Source organism: Astatotilapia calliptera, chromosome 17 (genome assembly GCF_964374335.1).
Source record: "Astatotilapia calliptera chromosome 17, fAstCal68.1, whole genome shotgun sequence".
Lineage (NCBI taxonomy): Eukaryota > Metazoa > Chordata > Actinopteri > Cichliformes > Cichlidae > Astatotilapia > Astatotilapia calliptera.
This window is the reverse complement of record NC_137438.1, coordinates 40584915-40599836: the sequence shown is the minus strand read 5'-3', so window position 1 is coordinate 40599836 and position 14922 is coordinate 40584915. Positions and strand designations below refer to the sequence as shown.

General features: G+C 43.8%; 1 protein-coding gene across 4 annotated transcripts in view; it reads right to left on the bottom strand.

Annotated features, from left to right (window-relative positions):
- lmo3 (LIM domain only 3) overlaps positions 1–14163 on the bottom strand; it is a 50799-nt gene extending 36636 nt beyond the window's left edge. The window contains exons 1-3 of one of the 4 annotated variants that reach the window (XM_080291266.1): positions 11752–12188; positions 9860–9936; positions 9262–9475 (exon numbers count right to left, since the gene is read on the bottom strand). In XM_080291266.1, coding sequence (XP_080147392.1) covers positions 9262–9467 — 206 coding nt within the window. In that variant the 5' untranslated portion in view covers positions 9468–9475; positions 9860–9936; positions 11752–12188. Of the gene's footprint in view, positions 1–9261; positions 9476–9859; positions 9937–11751; positions 12189–12261; positions 12990–13831 lie in introns of those variants that run through there. The other 3 variants (XM_026146772.2, XM_026146774.2, XM_026146770.2) reach the window with 3 other exon arrangements.
- Between the last annotated feature and the right edge of the window lie 759 nt (positions 14164–14922).

Here is a 14922-nt window from a genome sequence, read left to right as displayed (position 1 = left end):
TGACAATGCGTCATGAGCCAGATAAAAGCATGATGCATTTTTCATTTGTATTTACACACAGGGTTACACAGTGACTGTGGAGTAGAAAGTTGATCTCAGTGAGGAGAAAATGTGAACGATTAAACTGACCCATCATGTACATGGAGGCTTATCCCTCACTGATAGCCAGCTTTTCCAAACATTAATAAATCCAGCAGTGTTGATGGTGCTGTGCATTTGCTGGCAGTTACAATCTTACTAAAACCACTGTAGAGGAAAATTGAAGTTGGATTAAAAAATGAATGAACAGATAGATAAATGAGTGTTTTCCTGGTGCTGCCTTTAAAACGGATGCCTACAATTTACAGTTTTCCATTAACAGATGCCCAATCGCCTTTCCACTCCTGCATCCAACCTTGGACTCCTCACATTAGCACCGACACGCACGCCACAGTCTTCCTTTTCTGCACATTTTTAAACTCACATGTGTCAGTCTGTCTGCTCTCCATCCTCCGAGCTTTCATCCCTCTGTACTGTGGAAATCAAATATCAGCATAAACAGTGTTGTCATGCTATTACCAGTATCACCAGTGTAAGCTCTGGTTTCACAGGGGTCATAAAATAATCTTGTTGTATTTTCCCACATTCAGAGAGAGTGAAGCACAAAGATCATAGCTTTGACTGTGTTTGCATTTGTGCTGATTCTTCAGGTTTCCCCTGGTGTGTTTATTATTGTTGTTTTTAGTTTTTATTGCAGGTGTTGTGCTGGAGGATTACTATTTCTCTGCTGGTGGGACTACATCGTTCTGGGTTCCAGACGCCTGAAGAATTCTATTAACCTTGATTATGTCAGGCCTAATAACGTGTCACCCTGCTAAATAGAGTGGGGTTCACGTGGAGAAGGATGTGGGTGCATCATGCACTTGACAAAGCCAGCGGATTATAGAAATCTTCTTGTGATGTTGCTAACCTGAGTGGACAGATTGAGATAAACTAAATAAGTAGAAATAAAATAGTTAAGGTTGGTGTGTGTGTGTGTGTGTGATAGTGCAGTCACTGATTGCCCTGGGTGTGGCGGGCCCTGGGTGTGGCGGGCCCTGGGTGTGGCGGGCCCTGGGTGTGGCGGGCCCTGGGTGTGGCGGGCCCTGGGTGTGGCGGGCCCTGGGTCTCTTTGTTGGATGGTGGATGCTGCAGTTTGCTATATTTGCCATTCATTAATCCAAAGGCAGGGACCTCACATGACACTAGACATCCAATCAATTCAGTCACCTTGAACTTTGAAGATGAAAGAGTAACTAATCTCATTCTTCGCCGTCATTCCTGCTCCAAAATACTCCCCCCGTGTTACAGTCTGGATTGCTGTTGATCACAAACCGTTCACATCAAGTCAGTCAAGGACTTTTGTTCTCTGACAGATGACAGAAGCCGGCACTTGTCAGCAGGACTGGTCCTCAGCTTGAACAGTATTGTGTTTGAGCATCTTTCAATGCCAGTCTTGATCCGCAGTGAGCTCTTGTGCTCCCAGTAATCCCCGTAACCTGTCTTTGCTTTTCTTAGAAAATATAAAGGAATCTTTAAGTAAACTAAGTAAGGAATTAAAAAAAATTCCCATGTTGTTGCAGTATATTAATGACTAACCTCGTAATGTGGATGGATTATCTCAGTTGTTCTCCTGACTGAAGTTTGGTCCGTTTACAGCATCCTGCCATCATTCTAACCCTCAAACAGAAGACTTGCATAACATACATGTCCTACCTGCCACGGAGAACTTGTAGTAATGAGAATCGATCTGATCTTCATGTTACTCAGGGCTACCCTCCCGACACTGTTCGTGACTTGGGTATTATTCCAGTCTTGATGTACTCGTTTATAAAAACTGTCTCTTGACATTCTTAACAAACTACTTCTGACCTTTTATATAAATGCAGAGACAGAACGAATAAACCTCACTCTGTACCACCTACAGCTCTGTAAGGACCATCGGAGGTAATGTCCATGAAAATGGGAATTTATTAAGGTTGCTCCAGTTATTAATTGGAGATCTGATACTAGAGGCAGAGCCTGCTTGGCTTGTGCTGCTAAACTCGCTGTTGCTCCTCGACTTGACCAACAATCTTCTTTGTTCCTCACTTTTTGTGCTTTGCTGGAATTCAGCTTGAAAGAGCAAAGTTTATATTTCAATGATATTATATATAATATTTAAATAAACAGGAGGTTTGTCCTGTTTGCTCATTGAACTCAGTTACTGCACTGTTCACATAGTCGCCCGCCCGAGTGTCGAGTTTAACCCTCAAAGGTTGATCGTCATCACAAGGCAGGCGGCGTTTTAAAAGTGATAACTCAGGAACGAGGCAGATGTTTGAAACTGATACCACAGCTGTATCTACTGAAACTCTGACAAGTTTCAATCTCAATGACCTCAAGGTCAGAGGTCAAGTTCACACTTTGTCATGTTATTATTCCAGAATGAATTAAATTGATCTTCAAACACAGTACAGTGGTGCTGTGATTAGCACTGTTGTCTCACAGGAGGTCACAGATCCACCAGGCCGGGGCTTCCTGTGTGGGTTCTCTCCGGGTGCTATGGCTTCCTCCCACAGCAGGGCTACGTTAGTGTAAGTGTCAATGTGAGTGTGAATGTCTGTGCTTGTTAGCCCTGTGACAGACTGGCGACCTGTCCATACCCTCTCCTCCTGTGACAGCTGGGCTTCCCTGTAACCTCAACCCTTCACACAAAAACTCATCATGACAAAGTTTAAAAAGAAAAAAGTTTGCTTGAAATTCTTGTGAATTCTGTTAAATTCAGAACGATGAGTCTGACGGAGCTGCAGCACGGCTCTGTGGACAGAGGAGAACCTTCTGGAAGGGCAAACAGCACAACACCAATCAGGCCTGTGTGGGGGAACCCACTCCTAAGTAAAAGCCACGTGACACCTGGAGTTTTCCAAAAGGCCCCCAAAGGACCAGAAACCAAATCAACTGATTCTGGAATAAGACCATAAACTGACAAGAATACCATCCGGATGGAAATGACGCCTCTGCATGATCACAAGCATCAATAACTCCACACACTGGTACGAAGAATGTCCCGAACAGTAACAGCACAGTAACACTAACAATCAGTACATGAGTATTGTTACTAACATGATGGTTGATTCATTTGTGCTGGCTAAGGGTGAAACTCACCGAAAGGACACGAGAAAGATTTGAAAAAAACGTTAGTGTGTCCTCGTTTTTATGATCGACGGTCGAATGCATTTAAGTAACGTACATGTTTTGTACTTGAGTATATCTCACTACTTCATACACCACTCCACTGCATGTCACATGGAAATGTACTTTAGTCTACTGCAGCTTTTAGCTTAAGCTTTAATGTTTTTAAAAGATGAAACCAGTGGCTCCACCTAACCTGAAGCTGTGGTTTGGGTAATATTTCACTTATCAAAGTGGACACGAAACACTCCACATATTCAGGGTCATTCACATCACGGAGCCCTGCTCTAAAAACTGTCATAGATTTAACTCCATCCATCTGCTTCTGCTTCTCCTTTTCAGGGTCGCGAGGGCGCTGGAGCCTATCCCAGCTGTCGCAGGGCGAGAGGCGGGGTCCACCCTGGACAGGTCGCCAGTCTGTCGCAGGACCAACACACAGAGACAGACAACCATTCACACCTATGGGCAATTTAGTATCTGCATGCGCTTATATAAATGTAACTTAAAGTTATTTAAAGTAATCAAAAAACAACATTTACATTGTACTGTGTTAACAAGTGTTTTAGGCATAAATACTCTGAGTACAGTCGAGGCAGCTCCTGTGTTTTTTCCTTCATCACATTCTGAGTTACTTTTAATAAGTAAGAAATGTATTACACACACTTTTCATGTGGTTGTTTTTCTGTGAGCTGCATTGTTTACACTGAACAGCTGATGGCACTGAATATACCTCTGTGACTGGACTGAACCAAACCTGCTGTCCTGAATGATCTACAGAGGAAACAGCTGAGAGCTGGAGCTAAAGAGCAAAAGGGAGGAAATATGAACAGTCTCATCCTGGGCAATCAGACGTCTTTCAGCAATAAGGTGGGAATGCTACTCAAGACCACGAGGGAATTCCAGGAGTGCAGTCTGTCAGTTGTCCCAGTAGAAACCACAGAGCACTGAACCTGCTGTAGAGTCATTGTGTATCACAGCAGGCTGAGCAAAGGCTGTAACTAAGGAGTTTTCAGGGTCATGTGATCCACAAGTTTTAAGTGTAATGTTAAAAGTAGAAACTCTAGAAGCACGGGACTCGATGTGGACACAAAGGTAGAGTGGGAAAAATAATACAGTGAGTTCAAACTAGTTTGACGGTGAGAACGCTGTCGAGAACATGTTTCCTGTTGGAGCTGCTGGTCGAATCTGAAGAGGGGGACGAGTCCAACGTTTTGGAGCCCAAACAGAAACAAACGATCCTACAGGAGGAAGAAAAGTCGAGCTGAACAGCAGGTTTATTAGAAATGATCGATGGAAGATGGAAGACAACTACAATGTCTGTGTCTATCGTGGGACAGGATGTTGCCCACTGCTATCAGGGAAGACGATTTGAATTTAAAGAAACTAAAATACTTTTTAAACTTTTGTTTCAATTACGAATAATAATTGAGTCCGATTTGACTAATCAATAGTGCTTTTCATAACACACTGTATAGCACACACACATGTGCATCTGCATATATCTGTGTGTGTCTATACACGCACCAGGCACTTATTATTATTATTATTAGTAGTAGTAGTAGTAGTACTGGTCGTATTAACTGCAATAACAAAATAATTCCCAATTCGGGTTTAATAAAGTACATCTCATCTTACTCTCTCCTCTGGTCTGTTACTTTGCAACATCTAGCAGGGCAACACAGCAGACACACACACACTCGTTACTGTGTGCTGAATGCAACAAACATGACGCAGTGCAAAAATGCATGTTGTATGTATCACTTTTCAGAGTTTGATTTTGTAAAATTGTAGCAGAGCAGGAAAAGCAGAGTTTTACAGAACATTGGCCAACGACAGCATCCAAACATGAACTCTTACAGCAGGCATAGATCCTACAGTCCCATCCAACTGTCACCCACTCTCACTGCAAAGATGAAAACAATCTCTCCATTCATAATTCATCTGACCAAACAGGTTTTATCAGTGGTCGACACTCAGCCAATAATACACACAGACTAATTAATGTAACAGATTACTGCTTCATCAGCAAATTAGGAGCCATGGCTGTGTCTTTAGATGCAGAGAAAGCTTTTGAACAGGTAAACTGGGAGTTTTCATTAGAATCTGCACAAATTTGGATGGTTCAGTCTTCATACATTGAATCTAAATGCAGTGTTAGGATAAATGATCTTACTTCCCAAACCTTCAATGTCAGGAGGGCCACCAGACGGGGCTGCACACTTCCCTCCTCACTTTTGGGTGTTTGTATGGAAAAACATAGATGTTAAAGAAATTCAAAATGAAACTACAGACCATAAGATAAGCCTGCATGCTGACAATGTGCTGCTTTTCCTTTGGAACAAACAAACTTGTCTTCTTAAAACGATCACACTGATAAGTTCTCATCAGTATCAGAATACTCTGTTAGCTGGAGTAAATCAACCGGTGTGATCACCTCCACCACCCCACTGCAGCTGGGTAACATTACAAATTTATGTATACATTTTTCCACCAGCTATTGTTATGATCCAATGTTGTCAGTATTTGTTTATGTGACTCCTCCCACCAGAGGATGGCTGTGGGTTTTTCCCCTTCTTCTCTTAGGAGGTGGACACCTGGGCGGAGTCTCTTCCTGTCCTGGGATTGGATAATTGGTTGATCACCTCCAGTATTTAACTACCGGATGACAGCCACCTGGCCCCCCCTCTCTACTAGCCTCCACATCCAACAAAGAGCCTGTGTTTTGAGTCATTGTGTCTTTGCCCATTGATGTGCAAGTATAACTGTGTGTGTGTGTGTGTGTGTGTGTGTGTGTGTGTGTGTGTGTGTGTGTGTGTGTGTGTGTGTGTTGTTAGTATCTTAATTTTGTAAATAGCTGTAATAGATTTGTAAAGCAGCAATTGTGTATTTTGTTCCCCTTGTATATATCCTTCACTGCAGCAGCCTGGTAGGCGTGAGGAGCCATTTTTGTTGATTGAGTTTTCTCCTGTTTGTCATTTAGAAACTTTGGTAAGTGAATTGTCTTGTTTTTCATTTGTGTAGGAAAGCATAGGGACCATCAGGGAGTTCTGTTTGTTATTTTTAACACTGCTCACTGCTGAAGCAAATAAATGGCTGCTTAGCACTTTAAAAGATACTGTTTGTTTTCTTGCTTTGGTGGAGTGGGAGTGGGAGTGGGCCAATTTCTTGTTGCGTTCAATACACGCCCAGACAAAGAACGTAACACTATTGAACTATATTCCTCTACTAAATATGGCAGAAGATGATATCACAGGTTAAATCAACTAAATGTTCTGTCATGGCATGAGAAGTGAATACAACATTTTCAAAATCTGGAATGAACAACAGCAGGTTTGTTGAATAGCAGCTGTCCACACGTGTATCCCAGCCTCAGCCAAGCTGTGCATCGTAGCCAAAGCTAACATGGAAACAAATACATCACACATACAGTCCTCACTGCCCTATGCCCAGTTTGTATATTACTCAGTGGTTGGACGAGTCTATTTCTCTCTGGTCCGCACTGATCACTTCCATCACGTGGCTGGTGGTGCTCAGCTGCAGCCCCAGCTCCCCGTGTCTCTTGCTGGGGGTCTGCGTAAGTCTAGCAGCCTCCTGGGGGCCTGGGATCTGTTCTGGGGGATTCTCCTTTTTCTATTTCTTTGCTTATTGTTCAGTCTGGTGTTCGCCCCCCGACTGATGCAGCATAACATCCACAAGACAATATGAATAATAAAGTAAATAAATAAAACAAAAACGTTAACAAGAGGAGCCTACAGCGAGGCTACGGTGCTCCTCCCGGGAGAGCAAATATGTTTGACACAACAAAGGATTCAGACCATAATTCTGCTTGGACAGGACAAAAACCCCAAACCAAAACGCTGCATAAGGAACAATCCGTTTACTATTATTAATAAATTTGTCCATAGCTGTCAAACTGGCCGAGGATGTGAGAACATGATCACAGTGCAGCATACTGCAGCCACTTCTCTGCAAACAAAACCCGCTAACATCAGGTTTTGTGGGACGTGATGCTGATTCGGTCCGGGCATGCTCTCTCAGGTGTTAAACTCTAACACTACTGAGGACAACACCCACAACATGCTCATTTTACCCCTGTGATGCTATGACAGCATGAACTCTGCTACAGCTTCCATGAACGGTTTATTGTCAGTCCCAAAAGTTGAATCTGTTCATCTGAAACCAGCACCGCTGATTAACAATGACCATTGATCAGTGTGGCTGTTGATCAATGGTCATGATAATTTCCGTATTAATGACCATGAAACTGACGTTGCGGCTCACCGTTAGTCAGAGGTGCTGCTTTCAGTCATTATGCAAATGTGCCGTTTATAAACCTGCATCAGCTGAGACTGAAGTCTCATTCAGTCGACTTTGATGGAAGAGCTGCAAAGAAGAAACGTAACGCTGTCAGAAACCTTCATGTCTTCATATCCTACTCGAACTCCATTAAAACATTTAGCTAAAACAGAAGAGTGACCTCATCACAGCGCTAAGCATCGATGTGAAATTACAAAACTTTCATTCTCACAAATCCAAAAATTTAACAATTTCACAAACCGCATGCAGATTAAACTTCAAGGTTGTAATGGCGGCTCGCCATAAACTACAAGCTGATTTAACATGAACGTAACTTCAAAAACAACAGCAGCTGTTTCCTGACATCAGCCCACAGGAGGCCACGACAACACAGAAAGGATCGAACTTAAAGTGTTTCAGTATCTTCAGAATCGTCTTTGTGATGACGTAAAGTCAGAAATGGATATATTTGAAATTTTAATAATAATAATAGTTACATTCTTTAAAAAGATTTTAATTGGAAATAATTCATTTTTATTGGCTCCAGCCACCCACGACCCTGATGGATAATTAATGTTTGATTTATTCAAAAGCTTCTAACAAAGATGATTGTTAGAAGGGAAACACTTACTGTTGCTAATGTTTACTGCATTACAGTGGATGAAAAAACAATTCATTGCAGTGTTAAAATAAATAAATAATTAAAACCTTGTCTGTAAAATTAAAAAATGATTAGTTCCAGATTTTATTCCCATTTAAAGAAGTTAAATGATCCAGTGTTTTATTATCAGTTATACTTACAAATATACCAACGATTGTGTTTCTATACAGGAGCACAGAAACACTCGATTTCTGCCAAATAAAATCTTCTATTTCTATTTGTACGTATCGAAACTACAGTCTGTTCCAGTGAATATGCAGACCACGTGAACACACTTGATTACACAGTACTACTGAAACGCACACACTGATAAATAGATAAAATATTACACAAAAAGAGAGCATGAATCGTTTGGTCATAATGAAATGTTGCTGTGCACCAATTAGGTTCGAGAGATAATGAATTACTGTGACGAGGTTTATTGTTTCCGGTGCTTTGACTCTTTGACTGTTGTTACAGAATCACTAACTTATTTATTTTCTGCTGTTTTTGTACTTATCACACACGTGCCCACAGAGACAGAGTCTGAAAATGAAAATAAAATATTCACATTTTTAGATACAAACGAATAAGTTTCCTTTTTAAAATTTAGTAAGAACAGTTCTTATGTTGCAGTTGCCGTCACAGTAGTAAAATACTCCACCATGTCCCAGTTTGTAGGCGAGAGAAGCTATAAAGGACGTGTCACTGCTAATGTGAAATAACGTTTCTATTTATGGGTCGGACTGCGCGGAAAATCAAGTAAAAGTTCTTCAGGCACTTTATTACCTTTTAACTTTATTAATCATGATAATGTTTCAATATCAGAGTTGCTGCCATTTCCAATAAAATCATCACATTTCAGCGAGTAGATACATTAATATTGTAACATCATGCTGTCAGTCTTTTTTTAAAGAATTATGTACATAACTGACCCTTGTTATTCCGATACACCGATGCAGTTACTACCTGGAACCAATTTAGGAAGATTGGCTCACACTCCTGTGATGGTTACTAGTGCCTGTTTAAAAAGATTATATATAAAATAAAATACACATTGAAAATACAATCGAACATTTAACACTTGGTGTGCTGCGTTCGCTTACTGCCAAAACGTCAGCGGTCTCTCTTACCGTAGGTAGTCTCTTCGACACAGGATGAGATTGGCTTTGGTGTACAGAGTGGATCCCACCTCGCCCAGTCTGCAATCACAGCAGGCACACTTGAGGCAGTCCTCGTGCCAGTACTTATCGAGAGCCTTCAGCAGGTAGCGGTCCTTGATCTTCCGGTTACAGCCGGCACAGCCTTTAGGCTTGGTGTCCGGCTGGACGGAAAGCATTTGTATACCTGGGAGAAGCACAAACAAAGCTTTAAAATCATCGAGCAGGTAAACACATGAAGGATCACAGAACGATTAAATGAAAAAAAATCAAAACCTGGATAAACAGAGAACTAGACCTCAAGTTACATACATGTAATGCACTGTTTAAAATCATGGCAATTAAGAACATTGACAAGAAAAGTGAAATAAGACATAAAATCAGGGATAATGTGCTTTGATTTTAATGCAGCCCTCAGTCTTACACTGTCGTGTTTGTACAGTCAGTGTTATCACAAAATGCTCAGAGTTACAGATTTGTTTTTTAATTGGGAACTGTGATGACATTTACTACATGTATGTATGTTGTAGGTATGTGTGTGTGGTGTTTTCCTTTATTTGGGAATATTTACAATAAGAGCTCCGTAGTGTAGTGGTTTACAGATCGGCCCCGTCCAGAGAAGACATAAATACCTTTGGGCTTTTGCACCTGTTGTAAGAAAAATCTGGCAAATCAAACATGCAAAGCTGCTGTGAATCAGGGAGCAGTTCAAAGTAGATCCAGAATGAGGTTTAGTGCAAAGACTGCAGCAGCTTCCATAAAGGTGTTACAGTAAAGACGAGCTGTGCAACATTTATAATTCAGACTGAAACAACAGTTTCCCTGATTAGCACATCAGTCAGAGCAGGATGTGGTGCATTGTTTGATTAAAGAAACACTTCTTACAGGAACCCGACACTTTTCTGACCTTAGCACACATGTTTGCCTTACATTTGATTATGTCCAGGCAGAGCAGCTTTTACACAACCATGAATGAAAACACTGAGTTTCAGTGCATGCCCACACAGACCCCACGCCACAGTTTCCCAGCTCTTTTGCACCTTAGTCTTTGGGGGTGTGGTTAGAGCCGAGGAGGTTTGCAGTGGCCTGTATTGTTTGGCCTGAGCTAACTATGGGAAGCCTTTGTTGGGCCGTTGAGGCGGTGAGAAGGTGGGGGTCACTGAGTTTTTGCATGAGGCTGGAATTAGTATTCTCCTGCCATTCTCCGAGGAGTGGCACGGTCCCACTCCCCTTTGTCCCCCACCCCCGCCCACACACACAGACCACAGTGTTTAAGCTGCATGTTTAGCTCGGGTCATCTTTAAATATTAAAACCTGTCAGAGTTTGAGGGCTGCACCGTGTCGCTGTAGTCGTTTGTCCTTTGAGGTTACAAACATAGTTTTATTATGTTAGTTGGCTTAGTTGTAAGTGCAGACTGATCAGTATTTATTACCAGATAACTTGAACCTGCTGTTCACTGGAATAAACACAGCGTCCTCTATCGTGTTTAAATGTCACATGAAAACTGCGTTGAATGTGTTCATGCAGTTTGAATGACATGTGTTTACAAACTATTAATAATCTGTAAAAACAGATGTGCGTCCTTTTAATCTCCCACAAATTCTGTAAAAAGTTAGTTTTTCTCGCCGCGGTGCGGGAGGCGGCTCAGCTCGTTTGTGTTGTGTTGGGGCTGCCGATTTGTTAATTGGCTGGATTTAGAGAACGGAGCGCATGGCTGCTCCCCCGCGCCCGCTCAGCGGCACTGATCCGTCCGGCCTCGTTAACACTACAAAGTCCCCGCGACTCATTACCAAACCAAAAGAAGCAAGAGTTTCCACAGCCCTTTTACTGTGCCATAAACTCGGCAGAGAGGAGGGGAAGCACGGCAGGAATGTGGCCGCTTCGCTTTTTCGATTGCCGGGGAAGTGCTGAACAAAAGCTCCCAAAGAAAGCTCGGAGTACTAATCATATCTGTTCACTTGCTGCTGGCTCGTAGCCTCCCTTTCCCCCGTTCATTGTGGGCTTCTAAGCTGCTGCTGCTGCGCGTCCGCAGCATCATCGTGTGAATCCCGAACGAATGGAGGACGGCGAACAGAGACAACAACGGTGTTCCAGTGCGAGCTGATGCTCGCGTTTTCACCCCGAGTTTAATCACTGTTGTCGTGGGAGCGCATTATCGTTAGAGGCCAATGACGGATTTCACAGACTCGCATTTCCACGCACCTCGCACAAACACATGGAACAGCACCGTGTGGACCTGTCTGCCGTTTAATTACCGACAAACGCACACCGCTCTCACGCATTCGTGAGGTGCTCTCGATAAAATGAGGCAAGTTAGATAATGGATCGTTTCTAGCAAAAGCAGGTCAGATGTGAACGCGTCGCCTTCGACGCAGAGATGCTGTAACTTGTCGTCGCAGAACACTCCAAACACACAGAAAACGTTCCGTTCATACAAGCCGAAGCCAAAGAAAGCGTCTTACCGAAACTTTTCTCCCTTTTCTGCATTTGTTGAGCCGCTGGAGCAGCCGAAGCACCACCATGCAACCCGGAACCGCCTGGACCGGAGATCAGCTGTCTGCAGGCAGACTGAGATCAGGCTTTGTTAGAGAGGGAACAATCCAGCACGGCGGCCAAAGTGGAATGAAGAGAAGGAGAAACGCCGGCTAATAAAACGCAGGCGGATGCGTTTGCTCCCGTCGGGCGTCGCACAGTGTGTGAGAGCACGTTTATCGGTGCGCAGAGAGAGGCAGGCAGCGAATGACAGAACGACAAAGAGATGCTTCCCCTCCACGACACTGGCAACCTCATCACAGCGGCTCCTGCTGCATGCTGCTTGGCTCATCAGCAGGCAGAGCAGAGGTTACGCACAGCGGCTCCCTCACCGAGCAGTAAGCGCGCTCTTCCCAAACTCTTACACGTATGAAGCCTTGTTTTCGACGCTATTTCTGCCACCTTTGTTTTCAGTGAGGCTCATTCTTCTGATCACTCACCTCTCTCAGCAAGTTTCAACCGAAGCCTAAACTAAAGCAGCGAATTGAAGCAGCTACAGATTGCCAGAGTTGGAGCAACTGGCAGCGCAGGTCGCCACATTGACCTGGAGCTTGGAAACAAAGACTTCCAGGAGCGACTGCTTGGTGTGTCAGCAGCTAGCTACAGGTGGAAGCTGCAGGGAGCTCGGGTCTGTCAGAGACTGAAGTTTCTCTTAGTATTCTCCCACCTCCAGTCTTCTCAGCAGTGACACGATATGATCAGTTATTAGCAGCTGTTTGGTTAAAGGATGCCTCCCGTACACGCCCACTTTCTTTGATTTTGGAGGGTCTACATTATAGATACAGAAGCAAATGCAATAGTCCACGTGTAGGTAGAGCAGTTTACTCCTAACACTGACACTAATATTGAGATGAGCAGCTCTCAGAGAGTCACAGAGGTAACTCCTTGCATTGTTTATTTCAGCCTACAGTACATCTGCACAGGGTTCTAATTATTAACATTTAAAAAGCCCCCAAAAGAGAAAGAAAGCACTGTCTACTGCTTGCACCTTTGTTTGGTAAAAGACTAGTGTGAGAAAATGCAAACATCACAGTGCATATAATGGCTCTGTGATTACACCAGCCTGTGGCAAAGGGAGGTCTCCAGCTGGGTTAACATCAACAACTCTGATTATCATCTCGCCATAGTTGCTTTTAATCATTCTTGTATTAAAGGACAAATGCATTCGCCAGGTTTCCGTGTCAAGTCGTGCATCAATTAGCGACCTAGTTTAGATGAGACGAGGCAGCGAGGAGGCCCGAGTGTCACGGTATGGTTACCCCATACCTTCCTCCCCACCGCACCACTGCTCCCTATCACACACACAGATGTGTCATATAAATATGATGATAGACAAATGAAAGTGTGGAAGGCACTGAAGGAGGAGACACAAGTCAATAGTTGGCATGCAACTCCAGCCAAAAATGCAGCAATAATGAGTTGGGTCATAAAATGCTCTCCGCGCCATTATGAGTGATGAGATGCATTAAAGCTGACAGGGTATTACCTGCCAGTAATTAGGTTTTGTCATGGATTGAATTATTTCAAGGAGGCCTATCTCGGTAATCATGCAATCTGCTGCAGTGTGTGTGAGGCTTCCACCCCTCTCCTGGTGCCCTTCCACCCTCCTTTCACTTGCTGTGTTCAGCCAATTATTCATTCTCCGTATGAATATAAGATGAAGACAGAAAGCAGGAGTGTATGTGGAGAGCGGGGGGAGCGGTGAGCATCGCGCGGCTAGCCGGGTCTTGTCATGCACCATACAGTACTCTGCCAAACGCAAAACCGGAGAAAGGGGACTTCTGCTACACACTATGACCCCAACCATCAGCCTGTAATGAAGACACAAACGAACGTGCACCAACACCAGACACGCTCTGAACAGCCTTGCATACATGACATTTCAGCAGGAAGCAAATCTGCTACATTTCCATCCGATCTCTTCCCTGGGAGCTCAACCAGCTCTTTACACGCAGCCCTCGCTGGGGCTAAGCTTTGAACCAAGAGAAGCAGAGCACTGATAACACATACCTTGAAGGAGCTACAGCCAGGGATGCCCAAAACAAATACTGCCGTGGTTTCGTCTTCTGTGTTCTCTTGACTTTGAATGAAAATCTCCAGAAGGTAACTTTGTGAGAGCTCGGCCAGCTCCCGCTTTTCTAAAGAAAACTTTGCCGCCAAAGTTTTATGGTTTGATAACTGTTAATAGCTGAGCTTTGACCCTAAACTCTGCTCCCCTCGCTGCTCTGTGGCTCCTGCAGCTCTGTCACAGAGCATCCCTTTCCCCCTTCTCCTTCCCTGCTTGTATCTCTGTGTGTCTCTCTGTTTCTCTGACAGGGAAAAGCAGCGCACAGTCGAGCCTCCTCTCCTATTTAAGCCCCTCCACCAGGTCCCCAGTCAGCAGCACACTCCAGCTCATCCAAGAAGCTGACAAGCACCGTTAGGGAAGGCAGCGCATGTTGCTCTAATGGACCTCATTAAGCTCTACTTACAGATGTTCTCTTAACATAATTGATCTGCAGCGAGTTGAGAGGACGGCAACCTATTCCCCAGCCCCCAATTATGGCCCGGTAATTAGATCCCCAACCTCCAGTTCTCCACATTCACCCTTCTAACATTCCGAAATATCAAAGTATCTCTTTCTCTCAAAGCGACCACCCCTCCCTACACCACCTCACCTCCGTGTCTCCTCCCTCCTCCCCACAAGACACTATTGACAGTCAGATCTGCTAACCTTTGTAGTGTAGCCAGATTAGCAGTGAACTCACTGCTATTGACAGCGCTCACTCAGTTTTCTATTCCTCCTTTCTCTCTCCTTGCCTTTTCATCCCCGTTGGGAGACAGAGAGAAAGTGAGTGGCACAGATGGAGGAAAGGGAGAGCGAGCGAGGGGGGAAACTGAGTCGGCATACGCCATAAAACATCCTAATGGTAATATTTGTCTTCATCTTTTACCTCAAATAATTCCTCTGATGCCAACTTGGAATAGAAAAGGTGTTGGGTGGAGATGCCAGGAGCTACAGAGTCGTGATAATGTAGCTTAATAGTGCCAGTCAGTGTCACTCCTGTAGCCCCAATGTTGAAACAGAAAGCGGTCGAGTAGAATGTCCTACTTTTGCATCA